At 39.6% G+C, this 14921-nt stretch overlaps 1 protein-coding gene across 3 annotated transcripts in view; it reads left to right on the plus strand.

The window, feature by feature from the left end:
- The window catches only part of dnah5 (dynein, axonemal, heavy chain 5), a 99723-nt gene that overhangs the window by 53521 nt on the left and 31281 nt on the right, over positions 1-14921 (plus strand). For all 3 annotated transcript variants that reach the window (XM_041941723.1, XM_041941724.1, XM_041941725.1), the window contains exons 59-66: positions 1825-1978; positions 5956-6223; positions 6993-7116; positions 7447-7554; positions 8480-8594; positions 9277-9453; positions 13037-13240; positions 14619-14798. In XM_041941723.1, coding sequence (XP_041797657.1) covers positions 1825-1978; positions 5956-6223; positions 6993-7116; positions 7447-7554; positions 8480-8594; positions 9277-9453; positions 13037-13240; positions 14619-14798 — 1330 coding nt within the window. The remainder of the gene's footprint in view (positions 1-1824; positions 1979-5955; positions 6224-6992; positions 7117-7446; positions 7555-8479; positions 8595-9276; positions 9454-13036; positions 13241-14618; positions 14799-14921) is intronic.

Here is a 14921-nt window from a genome sequence, read left to right on the forward strand (position 1 = left end):
ACCTGTAAGAAGCAATACCATCCATTTCCTATCCACATTATGCATTAGGAGCTAACTATCTTGCAAGCTCAGTATAATTCCTTTTTGAATTATAACCCTGTTTCCAAAAGAGTTGTGATGCTGTATAAAGTGCAAATAAAAACTTAATACATTAATTTCCAAATGACCTGTTTTATGTATGTTTATATAGCTTCCCAGCTGTTTTTGGAATCAGAGTTGAGTGTTAAACTCGAACTAGTTTTTGTTACTGGCCATATTTAGAGGCTGAACTATTCAATCACCATAGAAAACAAAACGAATCGGCCCTATAAAACCAGTATGGTGCTTTTGATTTCATATCAGTATGAATACTCCGTCTCAGTTCTGACATTTGAGAAAGATTCATCATTCATCTTTCAGGAGCAGCAATCAGAATCAATTGCCAGGACAGGATATGTTCTGAAAGAAACGGAATGTGATTGATATTTATTGTATAAAATCTTTGCAGCTTTGGCCCCTCGTCTGCTCTGTGAAACGATATCATTGTCTCCTGAGACTCTTTTTAGTGCAGTTGATTCATCAGAATAAGCAAAAGTGTCCTTGTCATTTTTCTCTGCATGTTTTGTCCTACACTTTGCCTGACTCATTGTTCTGTGTCTCGCTCTGGCCTTTCTCTCACTCTCCCACCCTGTCAAATGTTTTCCTCCCTCAGTCCCCATGTGCATTTGTCGCTGTCATATTTCCCGACTGCTCTGTTCAGATTTTAGTGTGTGGTATTAATATGAATGAGCCTTGTGTTTCTCCTCTTGCCTTCACTGCGCTCTCTGGAGAACAGGCACCTTGATTTGTTTTATTTTTTCTTCTTTATCTTCTCTTTGTAGACACAGACAGCTGCCTTTGACATGTGCATCCAGTACAGTTATGTCTCTGCTTTTTGTGCAGACTCAGTTCCACTCTCCATTCTCTGCAAACAAAACTTCTCAATGCTTTGATGTAAACTATCCCTTTAAACTCTGCCATCCTTTCTCTGTTACTATTCGGCTTGTTTTTTTTATGCGTTCAGTTCCTCACCCATGTTTTGATGGATTAATTCCACCCATTAATCTTTCACATTCAGGCACTCTTATTTTTCATCTCACTTTCAAGTTCACCAGCAACACACAAATAAAGATGGAGGCACTTTTGAAAACAAGCAACTGGGACACTGCTTGCTTCTTTACCACCTTTCAAGAGAGAAATCTATTTGTCTGTTCACACCTCTTTTTTTTTTTTTTTTTTTACCACTTCAGCTAATAAAAGCATCTGCAACTTGGAAATCCAAATGACACCTTTCAGTGTTTGCACACACATAGACACATACACACAGCTCTGTTGCAAGACTGTGTCTGATTGCAAGACGTTGTACAGTATATCCATAATCAAAGCCAGGTTGGCAGATTTCTGCTCAAAATGACTTAATCATTGAAGATTTAGAGATGTCTTGTGAAATTATCTTGAATTTCATCTTGGAGAGTAGCATCATGCTGTATATTTTAACACTGCGCTGAACTGTGCCTGCCACAGGCATGCTGCTGCTGTCAGAGGAAAACAAAGTGATTTACAATCGCACACTGTGATGGTGCCCTGAGTTCAAACAGTCCATCATTCCTAACTCAGACAGCATCATTCATGTAGTCAAATGTATTCAGTTATACTGTATATACTCTCACACACACACACACACACACACACACTGTTTTCCCTTTTATCTCTTTTTCTCTGTCATTTCTGTTTGGTCTGACAATGGCAGAGACATAAAAAAAATATAAAGTGAATATTTATTTTCTGCATTCTGTTCTTTGCCAGCTCATACAACACAGCCAACCTGATGGATGACCTGAAGGGGTTGTATAGAACAGCTGGCCAACATGGCAAAGGCATCAGCTTCATCTTCACTGACAACGAAATCAAAGACGAGTCCTTCCTCGAGTACATGAACAACGTCCTGTCATCTGGAGAGGTCAGGAGCTCGCACATGGAAAAACACACATGCATACATGCTTATAGTGATGTAAACTTAGGTTTAATGTGAACCTGTTGAATGTTTGATGCATAGAACAGTGTGGATTCAGAACAAGTTAAACCTTGCTCTTCCTCAAAAATTTAGGCATGGATTGAGCATAAGCACAGAGAGAGCAACTCTTAAAATAATGCATAGAATACATAATTTTACTGCTGTGACCTGCATAATGCAACAGTATTATTCTGAGAATGGTGTGTTCAAATAAACATTTCCCAGCACATGGTGTATACACATACACTCACTTATATTTTTAGATTTTAGTCTTGCTTATCAGTGTAATGTACCAGAGATGTGTGGAATAGCTCCTATCTTTGGCTAAGTACCATAATAAGACTTGTGCTCAGAAGAAAAATATTGGTTATCTTTGTCTCCCTTTGCGCTAATGTGTTTTCCTGATTAATTACATTTTAATGAATATGCTGGCATGTTTGGGTGTTTATGGCAGTTTTGATGATCGACACAAACACTTTATTATGAGGAAAGCCCACTGTTGATGCACAAAGCTGCAGCACTGCGTCAGATACTTACATTGGCATCTTCTAGTTTGTCCAGCACGAAAGCTTCAATTATACTTTTGTTGCACTGCTGAAACTGACAGCTGGCAGTTCGACCATGAGTGAAATAAACATTTCATGACCGGAACACCAAGGCAGCAACAGCACAGACCTAAAGAAGAGAAAACCACATTGTCTTCATCATGGTTATGAGCAATGAAGTTAATCTCAAATCAATCAAATTAAAAAGCAAATTGCGTCTTCCCTGTCAATAGGTTATCATTCCACAGTTATTTTCTCATTGATTTGGATGTGATGAATTGAAGCTTTAGCCGACAGAGGAGACAGATACATCGAGGTATTCTCTGTACCGCAGCACTCTGCAATACAGCTGCAGGATGGCTTTTTTCATGTATTACTCTGTAGATAGATACCGGTAGATACTTTATTCATCTCCAAAGAGAAATTTGCAACAGCAGATAGTCTCAAAGTCAAGTGCCAGTGTTTGCACATTTCTTCGCTGCAGTCCCAGAGTCATCCGTTCTGCTGGATCCAGTGGCCATTGTGTAAATGGGGCAAATAAAGCATTTCCAAAGCACTTTTTTCTGCATCCTAACTTACTATCATCGCTTCTTTCCTCTTCTCCCTCCTCTTGTCTTACTGATCCCTGATCTTTTCCTTTTCACACCTACTCCTCTTTTTCCCACTTATCCTTTTCCTCTTCCTCTCATTGTCTGGTTTTCCTCCTGTTCTGTCTCTCCATTGTCCCTTGTTTCTTTCCTTTCCTCCTCCTCCATCTGCACTCTCTAGTCCGACTCTTCTTTGTTGTCCTCTTTGTCTCCTCACCCTTTTTCTCCTGGTTATTCATGTGCCGCTAAGCCCCTTCCTTTTCATCCATATTTCTTTTGCACCTCCTTTTCAGATAATCCTTTCTCCTCCTTGCTTGCTCTTCCAATCTATTCTCCTCCTGCCTTCATTTTCTTCATCTTTACCTCCTTTTTCTCCTCTCTCCATCCCCTTAACTCTCTTTAATCATTTTCAAGGACAGTGCTGCAAAACACCACAGCAATGACATTATCACCAAAGATGCCATCACAATGAAAAAAAGGGACCTGTGAATGGGAGGATGGAAAAGCTGAAAGAGTGCTGAGTAATGCAAGATTGTTGAGGAAACTCTGCCTGGTCTAGGCCGATAGGACCAAGTGAACTAATCATTATTTAATGCACGCCTAATGTCAAACTATTTAAATTAGATACAGTATCTCGCTGTTACCTTTCCATCAGGCTGCTATTCCTACTGCTGCCTCTGCACTGACATAGAAGTCTTGCTGCTTTTTACCCACCTCTTCCGAGCTCCCACTGCTCAGATGTTTGTGTTGTGTGGGGACAACAAGCTGAGAAAACAAGGACCCGTTTTTATATCGCCATCCTACGTATAAGCAAAGAGCATCAAGAAGTGTTTTTTGAGTGATAAAATAAGAAGGACACGTTTAAAATCAGCCCTACATAGGCTAATTTACAAGAGGGCATACTACAGGGGAGAAAACTTAAATATAATTGCTGCTGTGTCCCAAACCAGCCCCATGTTATTCACCCATTAGCTAATGTACACATCACCAGCCTCCTCCCCTTCGGCTTGTGTACTATCAGCGACAGCATAGCCATCACAATCTAGTGAACAACTTTTTGGCTTTACTTCCTCCATTATTGCATAAATTTAATTTGGCTGAAATTATGTTTCAAATTTCCCTTATTTTTAATTTTTTTCTCTGTGAGTTTGTTTGTGTAGTTCTCCTTTGAATTTCCTGTTGCCAAATTGAATTTTACTGTGACAATACCTGTTGTGAAAACGCCAGTTGATCAAAGCAATACAGTACACTAATTTCTGCTTTCTTGTACAAACTCCCATCTACAGAGAAAATACAATATATGAAATGCAGCAAAATTTGTATTTATACACTTTTTAAAACCTTTTCCTGGTCCTCGAACAGAGAAATTTCCTTCACCTCCTAATTTTCGACTTATTCCCCCCCCTTTCTTGTTCACTTTTTCTTATTTACGCATTTCCTAAATTTTTTTTGTTCCTCCTTTTCCATCTGCTTCTCCTCTGCCTCATCATGATACCATCCCCATCCACCGTCTCCCCCGCCTGCTCCTCTCCCACCTTCCTCTACTTCCATCCCTAAATAACAATTTATGCAGCAGCTGCTTTAGCAGGAGGAGGTAAATAGAAGTAGGGACCAGGGGAGAGTTTGTGTCTGGATGTTGTTTGTGTGGAGGTGAGAGGTTTGTGTGTCCTGTTTGTGTATGTTGGAGAGAGAGAGAGAGAGAGAGAGAGAGAGAGGGAGAGGGAGAGGGAGAGGGAGAGAGAGAGAGAGAGAGAAGTTTGTGTTGCAGAAGTGTTAGGATGACTGTGTGAGACAGTGACAGAGCTGAGAAATAAATAAAGGAAGGGTGAGCTGTGAGTGTGAGGCTATTGTTTATGTGAGAGTAACCCGGCAGATGTTAGAGACAGGGAGCTTCTAACCACAACACCTCATGCCCCCCTAAACTCTCTCCCTCTCTCTCCTGTCTTTACTTGCTCTCTGTCTCTCAGTCACGAGGGATTCAGTGAAAAGGTGCTAAAAGCAATGTGAAAGGATGCAGTACCACAATCCCCTTCAGTCAAACCTGGACAAAGTCGGTGTGTTATCCCAGAATGAAGATTTTCAGGTTGCAGCAGTGTGGGGATGATGAACGGTGTCTGCAGCTCTGTGCCTGACCAATTTAGAACACAAACAGTCAAACAAAAAATACATTTTTATCAATGTCCAATGTCAGTTAAAGGCATAATACCGTATGTTTCCGTATTAACATGTCTAAAAACCACTAAACCTACATCATATATTTTGTTGAGTTGTGTACTTGCATTATCCAAAATGCTTCCAACAATGTTCAAACAAAGAGAATTCACACTGTTTTATGCAAGGTAACAATTCATTGGTCACCTGTCAATGGCGTTGTATCCCCTTTACCCCATCTGTTTGTTAGAACTAGCTAGCTACCCACTCTTTTGTTCACTATTGTTTTTATTGCTCACCCCTGATGGAGCACGATTATTCATTTTCATCTTGGAATTTGGTTGTTTGACAGTGATGACACTGCTCATGATCCCACGCTACTTCAAAAGGATCAGACTTACTTCCTTCAAATTAAGCAATCAATACTTAATAGATTGCGTTTCTCTAAAAAAATATTTCCCCCTGAACCTGACCTGATACTAAACCTACAGTTTTCAAAATGTGAAGTGGTGCTGTGTTCTCTTAATTCACTCAGTCAAACCAGTATTTTTAGATCTTACAAACTGAAAGCAGATGATAGAGAGGAGATTATAAAGACGGATGGATAATAACATTTGACTTTGTGTGTTTCTAACCTCAGGTGTCCAACTTATTTGCTCGTGATGAGATTGACGAGATCCTGAGTGATCTCATCCCTGTTATGAAGCGAGAGTTTCCCAGGCGACCACCGACCAATGAAAACCTGTACGAGTACTTCATGTCACGTGTCCGACATAATCTCCACGTTGTTCTATGCTTCTCACCTGTTGGGGAAAAATTCCGCAACCGGGCGTTGAAGTTCCCTGCATTGATATCTGGCTGCACCATGGACTGGTTCAGCAGGTGGCCAAAAGATGCTCTCGTTGCAGGTACATTGGTCAGACCATTTTAATTTTAATTTAATACGAGCTAATGGTAGCATTTGTTTCCTAGAATGTATATCTCCCTGTACTCTATCCTCCATTTATAGTGGCGGCTGTTATTTTTGTCAGTGCTGTAATATCAGATTAAACTGGAATATTACAACACTGATTTATCACTCAGTCAGCCTGTTAACAATGTGTCCCTTGTGCTTTCTAATTACTGCATGACTACATTTGTTTATCATTTGTTAGCAATTTCTGAAATGCCTTCAGCAATGCTGATATGGATTGTAATTAAATTTTTCCTACATTTATTTCATTTATAATAAGTCTTAAGTCTTTCAGTTATTTCTGTAAATCTCTGTCTCTTAGCACATCTACTATAGTACTGCATTTAGAAAATGAGTAGTGAAAATTATTGTTTTCCCACTATCCCCTGCTCTTTATTTCTATTGCTTAATGTCCGTCCCATATTTTTGTTTAGTCAGAAGACAGAAGTGAGAATGACAGATGAAAGACACAAATGTTGCAGTAATACGTGTAACCAATAATCCATAATGTTCCATGCAATTACGCGGTCATTCCTACTGGGAAAGTAATCAATTTGAATTTCTTCCAGCATGTCAGAGTATTGAGCAGTAAAGAAGCTTGAAGAGATTTATGGTTAGAATTGCCAGTCTGGTTTATGTAACCAACGTGGTCTCTCTGCTCTCTGTACTTTTCTCCACTTAACTCTGGTCTCTTATTCTTCCTCCTCCGTCTTTTTGTCCTTCAGTTTCAGAGCACTTCCTGTCAGTCTATGACATCGACTGCTCACCTCAGGTTAAAAGTGAAGTAGTCCAGTGCATGGGTTCCTTCCAGGATGGCGTGGCAGAGAAATGTGTGGACTACTTCCAGAGGTATTTTATTACACAGACTGCTTTTCAAAGGCAGCGCTTTGCCTTTGTTAGCTAACTGTCAGTTTAATAAATACTGCACACAAATTGGGGACACTGTAGTCAGTCAATTACTAGGCTACCAGAGTGTTTCTTTAACAATAGCAGTAGTTTTAGGCCCACGTCTGAACTACATTTAGAAAATTACAGCACAAAAGGAATATTAAGTACGAGTAATTGTCAAGTAAATAAGGTTTCTGCTAAACGTGGATGAAAGTTTAAAACATTATGCAGCTGATTCTTACTTTTTAATGTGATGTTCAATGAACCTAATGTAATCTAATTGAAATCTAGATACCGACGGTCAACCCACGTCACACCCAAGTCCTACCTGTCCTTCATTCAGGGCTATAAGACCATTTATAAGGAGAAGAGGTCTGAGGTCCAGACCCTGGCCAACAGGTAAAAACACTCTTCAGGATTAAGCTAAATATTTGTTATACTTGTAATGATGATGTTCGCATACACTGTGTAGCACTTTAAAGCCTTTGTAGAACGATGACAAGAGACAAGATGGCTTTCATTCTACTTTAGTGTCAATGCCTCAACTACTGCACATACTGCGTATTGTCTTCAAGTCTTACAGTTAGCTGAATTGGTTTGTATAAGTCTTGTGTTTAATAAATTCAAAAGTTGTTAAATCTTACATGTAGTCTAGTCATCCTCTTTGTCACCAAGAGTGGCCTCTTATAAGTGAGGCATGAATAATTAGGCGTGAGTTGTGCATTTCCTGAAAAATAACATTTTCATAGGTAGATTTTTTGAAAGAGCTGTGTCACAGATTGAATCCATTCTTAGTCAATACTTATTGACTTCTTAATGGCACCAACGGTGATGGATGATCAGGACGCGATCTAATGAAGTAAGCTTTGGTGAAAGGGGTCAATCTAGAGTAATTTTGGGAGAGTACAGCATTTAAAGACCACCCACATCTCTGGCCAAAAACATTTCTGTGGTCCTTTTCTCCTGGTTTTCAACTCATGTCTGCTTATCAGATGTCCCCGAGCCTCCGAAGATTTATTGGCGCCTGGTGAAGGGATGTCATGACATTTAGAATTTTGATCAGGCACGCGCTACAAGTAGACCAAGGATGAAAAGCTGCTTTGCTGTTAAATAATGTACAGATATTTTCACCACCTGGTGCCCGGTGGACCACAATTCTGTCAGCGTGTCATGTTGTTCATCTTGAAAGTCAGTAGATATTTACAACAAACAGGACCCCAGGTGTAGATGCACAGATGCCTCTCAGACAGTCTAGCACACGCAACGTATGTGCTGGAATTGCATGCGGCTTAACTGATTATATTTTAATATTTATCTTATTTAGGATGAACACTGGTCTCCAGAAGCTGAAGGAGGCATCGGAGTCTGTAGCAGCACTCAGCAAAGAGCTGGAGGTGAAAGAGAAGGAGCTACAGATTGCTAATGACAAGGCTGATATGGTAGGTTTGTGTGTGTGTGTGTGTGTGTGTGTGTTTGTCTTTAGGTTCAGTGAGTGTCTCTAGTGATACTCTGGACTTTCCAACAGTTGGCTTTTTCTAGTTTACTTGAAATTTCACTGACCTTTTCAATTAGTCTAAATAAATCAAGTTGATATTTTGGATTGAAACAGCAGTGTGTGTATGGGTGAGGGGAATATAAAATATTTATTCATAGTTCATTATTCACAGTTACATGTTGCTATAAGTGTATGTGCAGGCACGTGGATATGCATGAAAAATACAATTTATGATGTGCCTCAGGATTAATTTATTAATAAGTATATTTCTGAATTAGTCACTTTTGCTATATATTTAAAGATCTTAAGTGTTGAAGCTCCTGCAATATGTGAAAAAGGACAAATTATGTGTGTTATGTATTCCAAGATGTGTGTCCTATAGCTGTGTATGTAGTGCATGTAGTAATAGTGGTTTAATCCCAGTGTACCAATTCTTATCATCATCGTTCATGTCCTTGTCTACATCGCTGTGTGCCTCATATGTTAAACTGGCATTAAAGTTTTATACAGCAGTCTGATGTCAAAGTAAACATAAGCTTACCACTTGTTTTTGTTTTGTTGATATTTCTGAAGGGATAAACGTTGATTGATTCATGGCCGTGTTTATAACTTGTGCATACACCCAGGTATTGAAGGAGGTGACAGTAAAGGCCCAGGCAGCAGAGCGAGTGAAGGTTGAGGTGCAGAAAGTGAAGGACAAGGCCCAGGCCATTGTAGACAGCATCTCTGCTGATAAAGCCATCGCTGAGGAGAAACTTGAAGCAGCCCGACCAGCTCTTCAGGAAGCAGAGGCAGCGCTGCAGGTATGGGACAGAAATGTTGAATATATGGCCCCCAGGAGGACAGATTTTGTTCCAAACTTACTCTCTCCATCTTTATAATTGATTATCTGAGTCCACTGATATCTCCAAGAATCAACTCGACATGCACTTAGAGTCACTGCCTTTTTAACTGTATTTGATCCCTTGTCCTAACTGTGTGAATGCTTTTTGGAGCATGACTTTCGGTAGAACGCATCTTTTGCTTGGTTTTCTGCTTCATGTAGTTTTATCTCTCCCCCTCACTTTAATGTAAAACACTTTGGATCAGCTGTGAATAAAGTTGACTTGACAGATTCAAGATTCAACTCCAGATCCAAAAAACCTAGCTGTGATAAAGTTTAAGAAATAAGACATGTAAAAAATACATTTAGTTTGAATATGTAAGGACTGTAAGGAAAGATAATTGGGGAATTCAGTTATCAAAATAGTTATGAATTTGAGCTGAATCATTGAGAAAGTTCATAGATTTGTTGTATATCTGTTTTGTTAAAAATATATCAGCAGGACACAATATTGATGAATTCCTATTAAGAGTATGAATATAGTATTTGTATGGTTGTAGGGCTGGGAGATATGGCCACAACCTTCTATAATGAATATGTAATTTTATATCACAGTTATGGTATATATCACGGTATAGTAACTGTTGTGTAAATTCAATTAAGAAATGGTTTCAAATAACCACACTGTACCATACTTAAAACAATAAAACCAAATGGAAACTTAAGGTTCCAGTGAGACCAGAGATGCAGACGAGGTGCATTATCACCACCATCTGTCGCTCTCACGTTGCGTGAGATCGTGGTGAGCTGTCCTCCTGCCCTGATCGTGTGATGATTGCGAGGCAGCTGGATTGCTAAATTGCGCTGCCCTCCCCAAATATATAGCAGAGACACTAAAGCTGTTTTCTCATATGAACTCTGACCAATGTCTGCAGATTCTGGTCCAGATATTGTTCAGAGTTGCCCTTTCATACATACATTCTCACTAACTGGAAAGACTCTGTTTGGTTGAGGCGAGGGCTGCCACCTTGGTAGAGCGTAAATACAGCTTAAGGGATACCTCCCATACTGCCAAATCTCTACCAGTGAACACATTTCTATTTTTATGATTCTTTCCTACTGACAATGATTCATTCAAGTCTTCTGTATTATGCAGCTCCTTGTGACATCCTCTGCTTCCCCTGTATGCTGTTTGTCTAAACATAAGTTTGCCTTAAAGATAGCCTGAGGGTTAAAAATTATCGGTAAACTGTGTGTTGGAGCAGTTTATTGTGCTCCTCTGTGTGGCTTAGTGTCTCCCATACCAATATTTTTCTTGCTACCTCACTTTTATGTTGCTTCGGGGTGCCACTTAGAGCACTTTGTGACTTGCTGTGCGTAGCTGCATGAAGGTTTTGCCTACAGCCACCCCACCGTGGTGTGTCTAAAGTTAGCTTCGTGCTCTGGGGGCTGGAGCTGCATTGTAATTAAAGCTGTCCTCCTGGGTAGATGGTTGCATACAGATCTGTTATGGCAGGTCCCTGATTAGAATTTTCATCTTTCTCTATGGATGGAAACTATATTTTTCCAAACAGGACAGGAAACCCTTCGGCGGTCCTTCTGGATTGATGATCATACATTTTTATCATGTATTTTTTAAGTGTTACACAGAGTTTTAAATGGAGCTGTAGTGCCAAATGACTGGACTGTTGTTGCACAACTAAAGACTTTTTGCCTCAAGACAATTTTCACTTCTGCTGGTTGAGGTTGACAGATTGAGGCATTTACTATAAACCTCAGTGGGTCATTCACACCACAGTGTAACATAAGGATCATAAAGGCCACTTTCATCTTAACATGCCTGGATGGTTGATATGAAGCTACACATACAATGTACAGCTTTCTTTACCAGTGAATTTCCTGTAATTGACTCCTGCCTGTGCACTCTGTGCCAATAATTTATGCTTCAAATTCATCTTGAAAAATAAACTTTATATACTTTGTTTCTTATATTTAGCATATTTCATAGAAACAAAATTACAAGTGTTTGCCTGAACCAATTAATTTAAGTCAAGACTGCAGCTCATCCTAGCCTGCTATGTCTTGTTTGATTTAGGATGAGCATTGTGCATTTTGGATTTCTCTCAATCATGGTCTTGTATTTGTTTGTTTTTGGGAGCACAGCACATGAACAGGAGGAAGATTTTTTATTTATTGATTGACTGGAACCGTTATTAGGTTTACACGCTGTCGGTCCAGTTTTAATTTGTCTAAAGATCCAAATAAAATAAATCGCTAGAATACTAATGCCATGATATTAGTTTCGATTAGAACTGATCTCAGAGACCAAACATTAATGCTGATGTAGTGTGACATGTAAAAGCCAACAGAAGAACATTAAGGACTAGATCTGGAAATGAGCAATTTAGTGATGAAAGCATTCTAGTTTTAACAGTGAACTTCATTCGAAGGAACCTGCTCAAAGCTGATTGGCTATTTGTGATCAAGCAAGAAGCAAATGCAAATGTATGTTTGTTTTGAAGTGCCAGGGACTTGATGAAGCTAAAATAAATAGTGAATTTGAGGTTACCCTATTGAGACATTTTCATAAAAAGCAGTTGAGTGGGGAGGAGTGAAGAGGAGTTTGTGAAATGGAAGCAGAAGATAAACCAGACTGTGTGCTGGCTGACTCTCTGGTGGGGGGATTCACACTACGCTTGGGCTGATAAAACAGAGTGGAAATAGAGCAGGGAGGAGAGAGCGGAAATTAGGAAATGGAGCTGGGAAGAGAGAGCAGAAACAAGGAAAGTGCAAAAAGGAGAGGAGATGAGACAGACCCCTGCCCGATGAAGCAGCCAAACAACCCTCACTGGGACATTTTCTTCCCTCTCCTGCTGCCTCTCATTTTAATCAGTCTGTTCAAGTAATTCTCTGTGCTTCTCTGCAGAACTCATTCTGTTGGAGTTTATACTTACAGTCTTCATGCTCTCTTTATTTCCCTCTATCTCCTTTTCAGTGCCTCTGGTTGTATTTTCTCTGCACATTTCCTCTGCTTTATATCCTCAAATTGCAGCATTTAATACAATTGCCTTTATATGTCATGTCATAAAAAGATGTATGCCAAATGAAAAATAAATTGCTTTATTCTTTGTTCTTATCTCGGTTAATTGTCTTTCCACTCGCCTTATAGAGTGTCCTGTGTATATCCAATATGTTTGCTTACAAAAATCCTCTTTCTCTATTTATCCCCCCCACACACTCATTTCCTGTCCCCCCATGCGTACAGATGGGCACAAAGATTAATTACAACATAAAACTGAGAGCAACAACTCAATACCTTAAAAGGCATCCTGACAATTTGTTTATTGTAAAACATTAAATATGTATTAATATAAAAAAGGCATGTGTAATTTCTTTCCTTTGTTTTATTGTTAATAGACTGCTGTAAAATGCACTTAAAAACATGACTAGTGTTTAGCCATGTTGTCCTTATTTTCAATTCACACAAGCTGTTCAACATCATATCACATTCAGGAACAGTCCAAATTCTTCTCCTTTTATTTCTTTTCTCTGTACCCACTCAGACAATCAAGCCATCAGACATCGCCACTGTACGAACGCTCGGTCGCCCGCCCCACCTCATCATGCGGATCATGGACTGCGTGCTGCTGCTCTTCCAGAGGCGGGTCAATATGGTGAAGATCGACCCAGAGAAGAACTGCAACACGCCGTCCTGGCAGGAGTCCCTAAAACTCATGACAGCTGGAAACTTCCTGGGCAGCCTGCAGGTACACGCGGTTTTGGGAGATATCTGTGGTAGACTTCAGAGTTATTTAACATATTAAACATGAAAACAGGTAAAAATCGTTGTACATGCATTACTGAGGGAGCAGACCCAGCTCTTCATCACATAGAAAGGCTTATTCCATGCTCTTCCATAGAAAGTATAAGCTGCAGTCTCTTATGTTGTAAAATTAAATCAGAAAAACATAAGCCTATAATCTTATGTTGGTGGGTATTTACCAAAAATGAAATCCCGGCAGGAAGCATGTAAATAATAGATTATAGATTAATTATTCAGTAATATCTTAATGTTAAGTATATCCTGCTTTAAGATGCTACAAGAGCTGCTTAACTGTGTCATTATGCAGCAGAATCTTTGCCTGCAGCTCGACTAATCAGTGAATTGCATACTTTCTCTGCTCACTTGTATTATACCCATTTTTTAAATGGAAGAAGTTAGTTGTTACATCTGCCTGCTGGCTGCCATGGAGTCTCAGCCATCATCAACAATCACAAATTGTACTTCATAATCATGCTATTTTACTTTGTAAACAATAAGAGGACAAACAGCAGTGTGAATGTGTGTACATAGAAGCTGAAGAGTTCAGAAGTACAGGTTTGTGCACATGCCTTATTTTGTAGCAATAGTTTGAAGCCAAAGCGGCATGATTAGATCAGGATAATGTGTAAGATAGGCACACCCCATGTGAGGTCTAATTTAATTCAAAATCCACAATAGTCCACGACTTTCTTAGACTTGCCTCAACTCATTCCACTTTAACTCCCTACTCATAGTTGCATTTCTCTGTCTTCCCATCTCTCTCACCATTTGTCTGTTATTTCTATCTCACCTCTCTTGTCACCCAACGCTGCTAGCAGGTCTTTACCTTGTCTTTACCTTGAGCATGCCGTATTTTGTGTTGTATGTTGTCTCTAATCTTTTTGCTTCCTGTCCGTCTCTTTCTTTCTCTCTCAATCTAGCATAGTCATTTTTTTGTCTTCCGTGTCCCCTGTGTTGTGTTCCTCTTCCATTTATCTGCAGCTCTGCCTGTTTGTTTCCTTTCTTTCTCTTTACACTCCACCTGTCTTTCCTCTTCTCCTATCATTCCCTCTGCAGCTTTCACTACCTGCTCCACTTTCTGTCTTTAATTTTCTCTGTCACCACAGCTCCACTTATCATTTTTCTCCTTTTTTTCCAATTCAAATAGTTTCACATTATTCTCTCAATAGCAGATGCAGAAAGCTTATTTATGACTTACATGTGAGGTACATATTTATATTTTTCTGCATACTGACTGAATTAAGTCTCGTTTTTGTTCATTCGAATTAAACCCCCCCTGCTTCCACGTTTCATACCTCTCCCTCTGTCTCCCTCCCTTACAGCAATTCCCCAAAGACACCATTAATGAGGAAATGGTGGAGCTGCTGCAGCCTTATTTTGACATGCCCGACTACAACATTGAAACAGCCAAGAGGGTGTGTGGCAACGTGGCCGGTCTTGCATCCTGGACAAAAGCTATGGCCTCCTTCTTCTCCATCAACAAGGAGGTCTTACCCTTGAAGGTATAGTACAGTGTAGTGGATCTGGTACGGGGGGTCTTTGGTGCAGCAGAAAGATAAAACAATACTGTTTGTATACAGTATATGACACTAAAAATAGAATTAAAAAAAATATCAATTGAAGTT

The sequence above is a fragment of the Chelmon rostratus genome, chromosome 8, assembly GCF_017976325.1.
Source record: "Chelmon rostratus isolate fCheRos1 chromosome 8, fCheRos1.pri, whole genome shotgun sequence".
Classification (NCBI taxonomy): domain Eukaryota; kingdom Metazoa; phylum Chordata; class Actinopteri; order Chaetodontiformes; family Chaetodontidae; genus Chelmon; species Chelmon rostratus.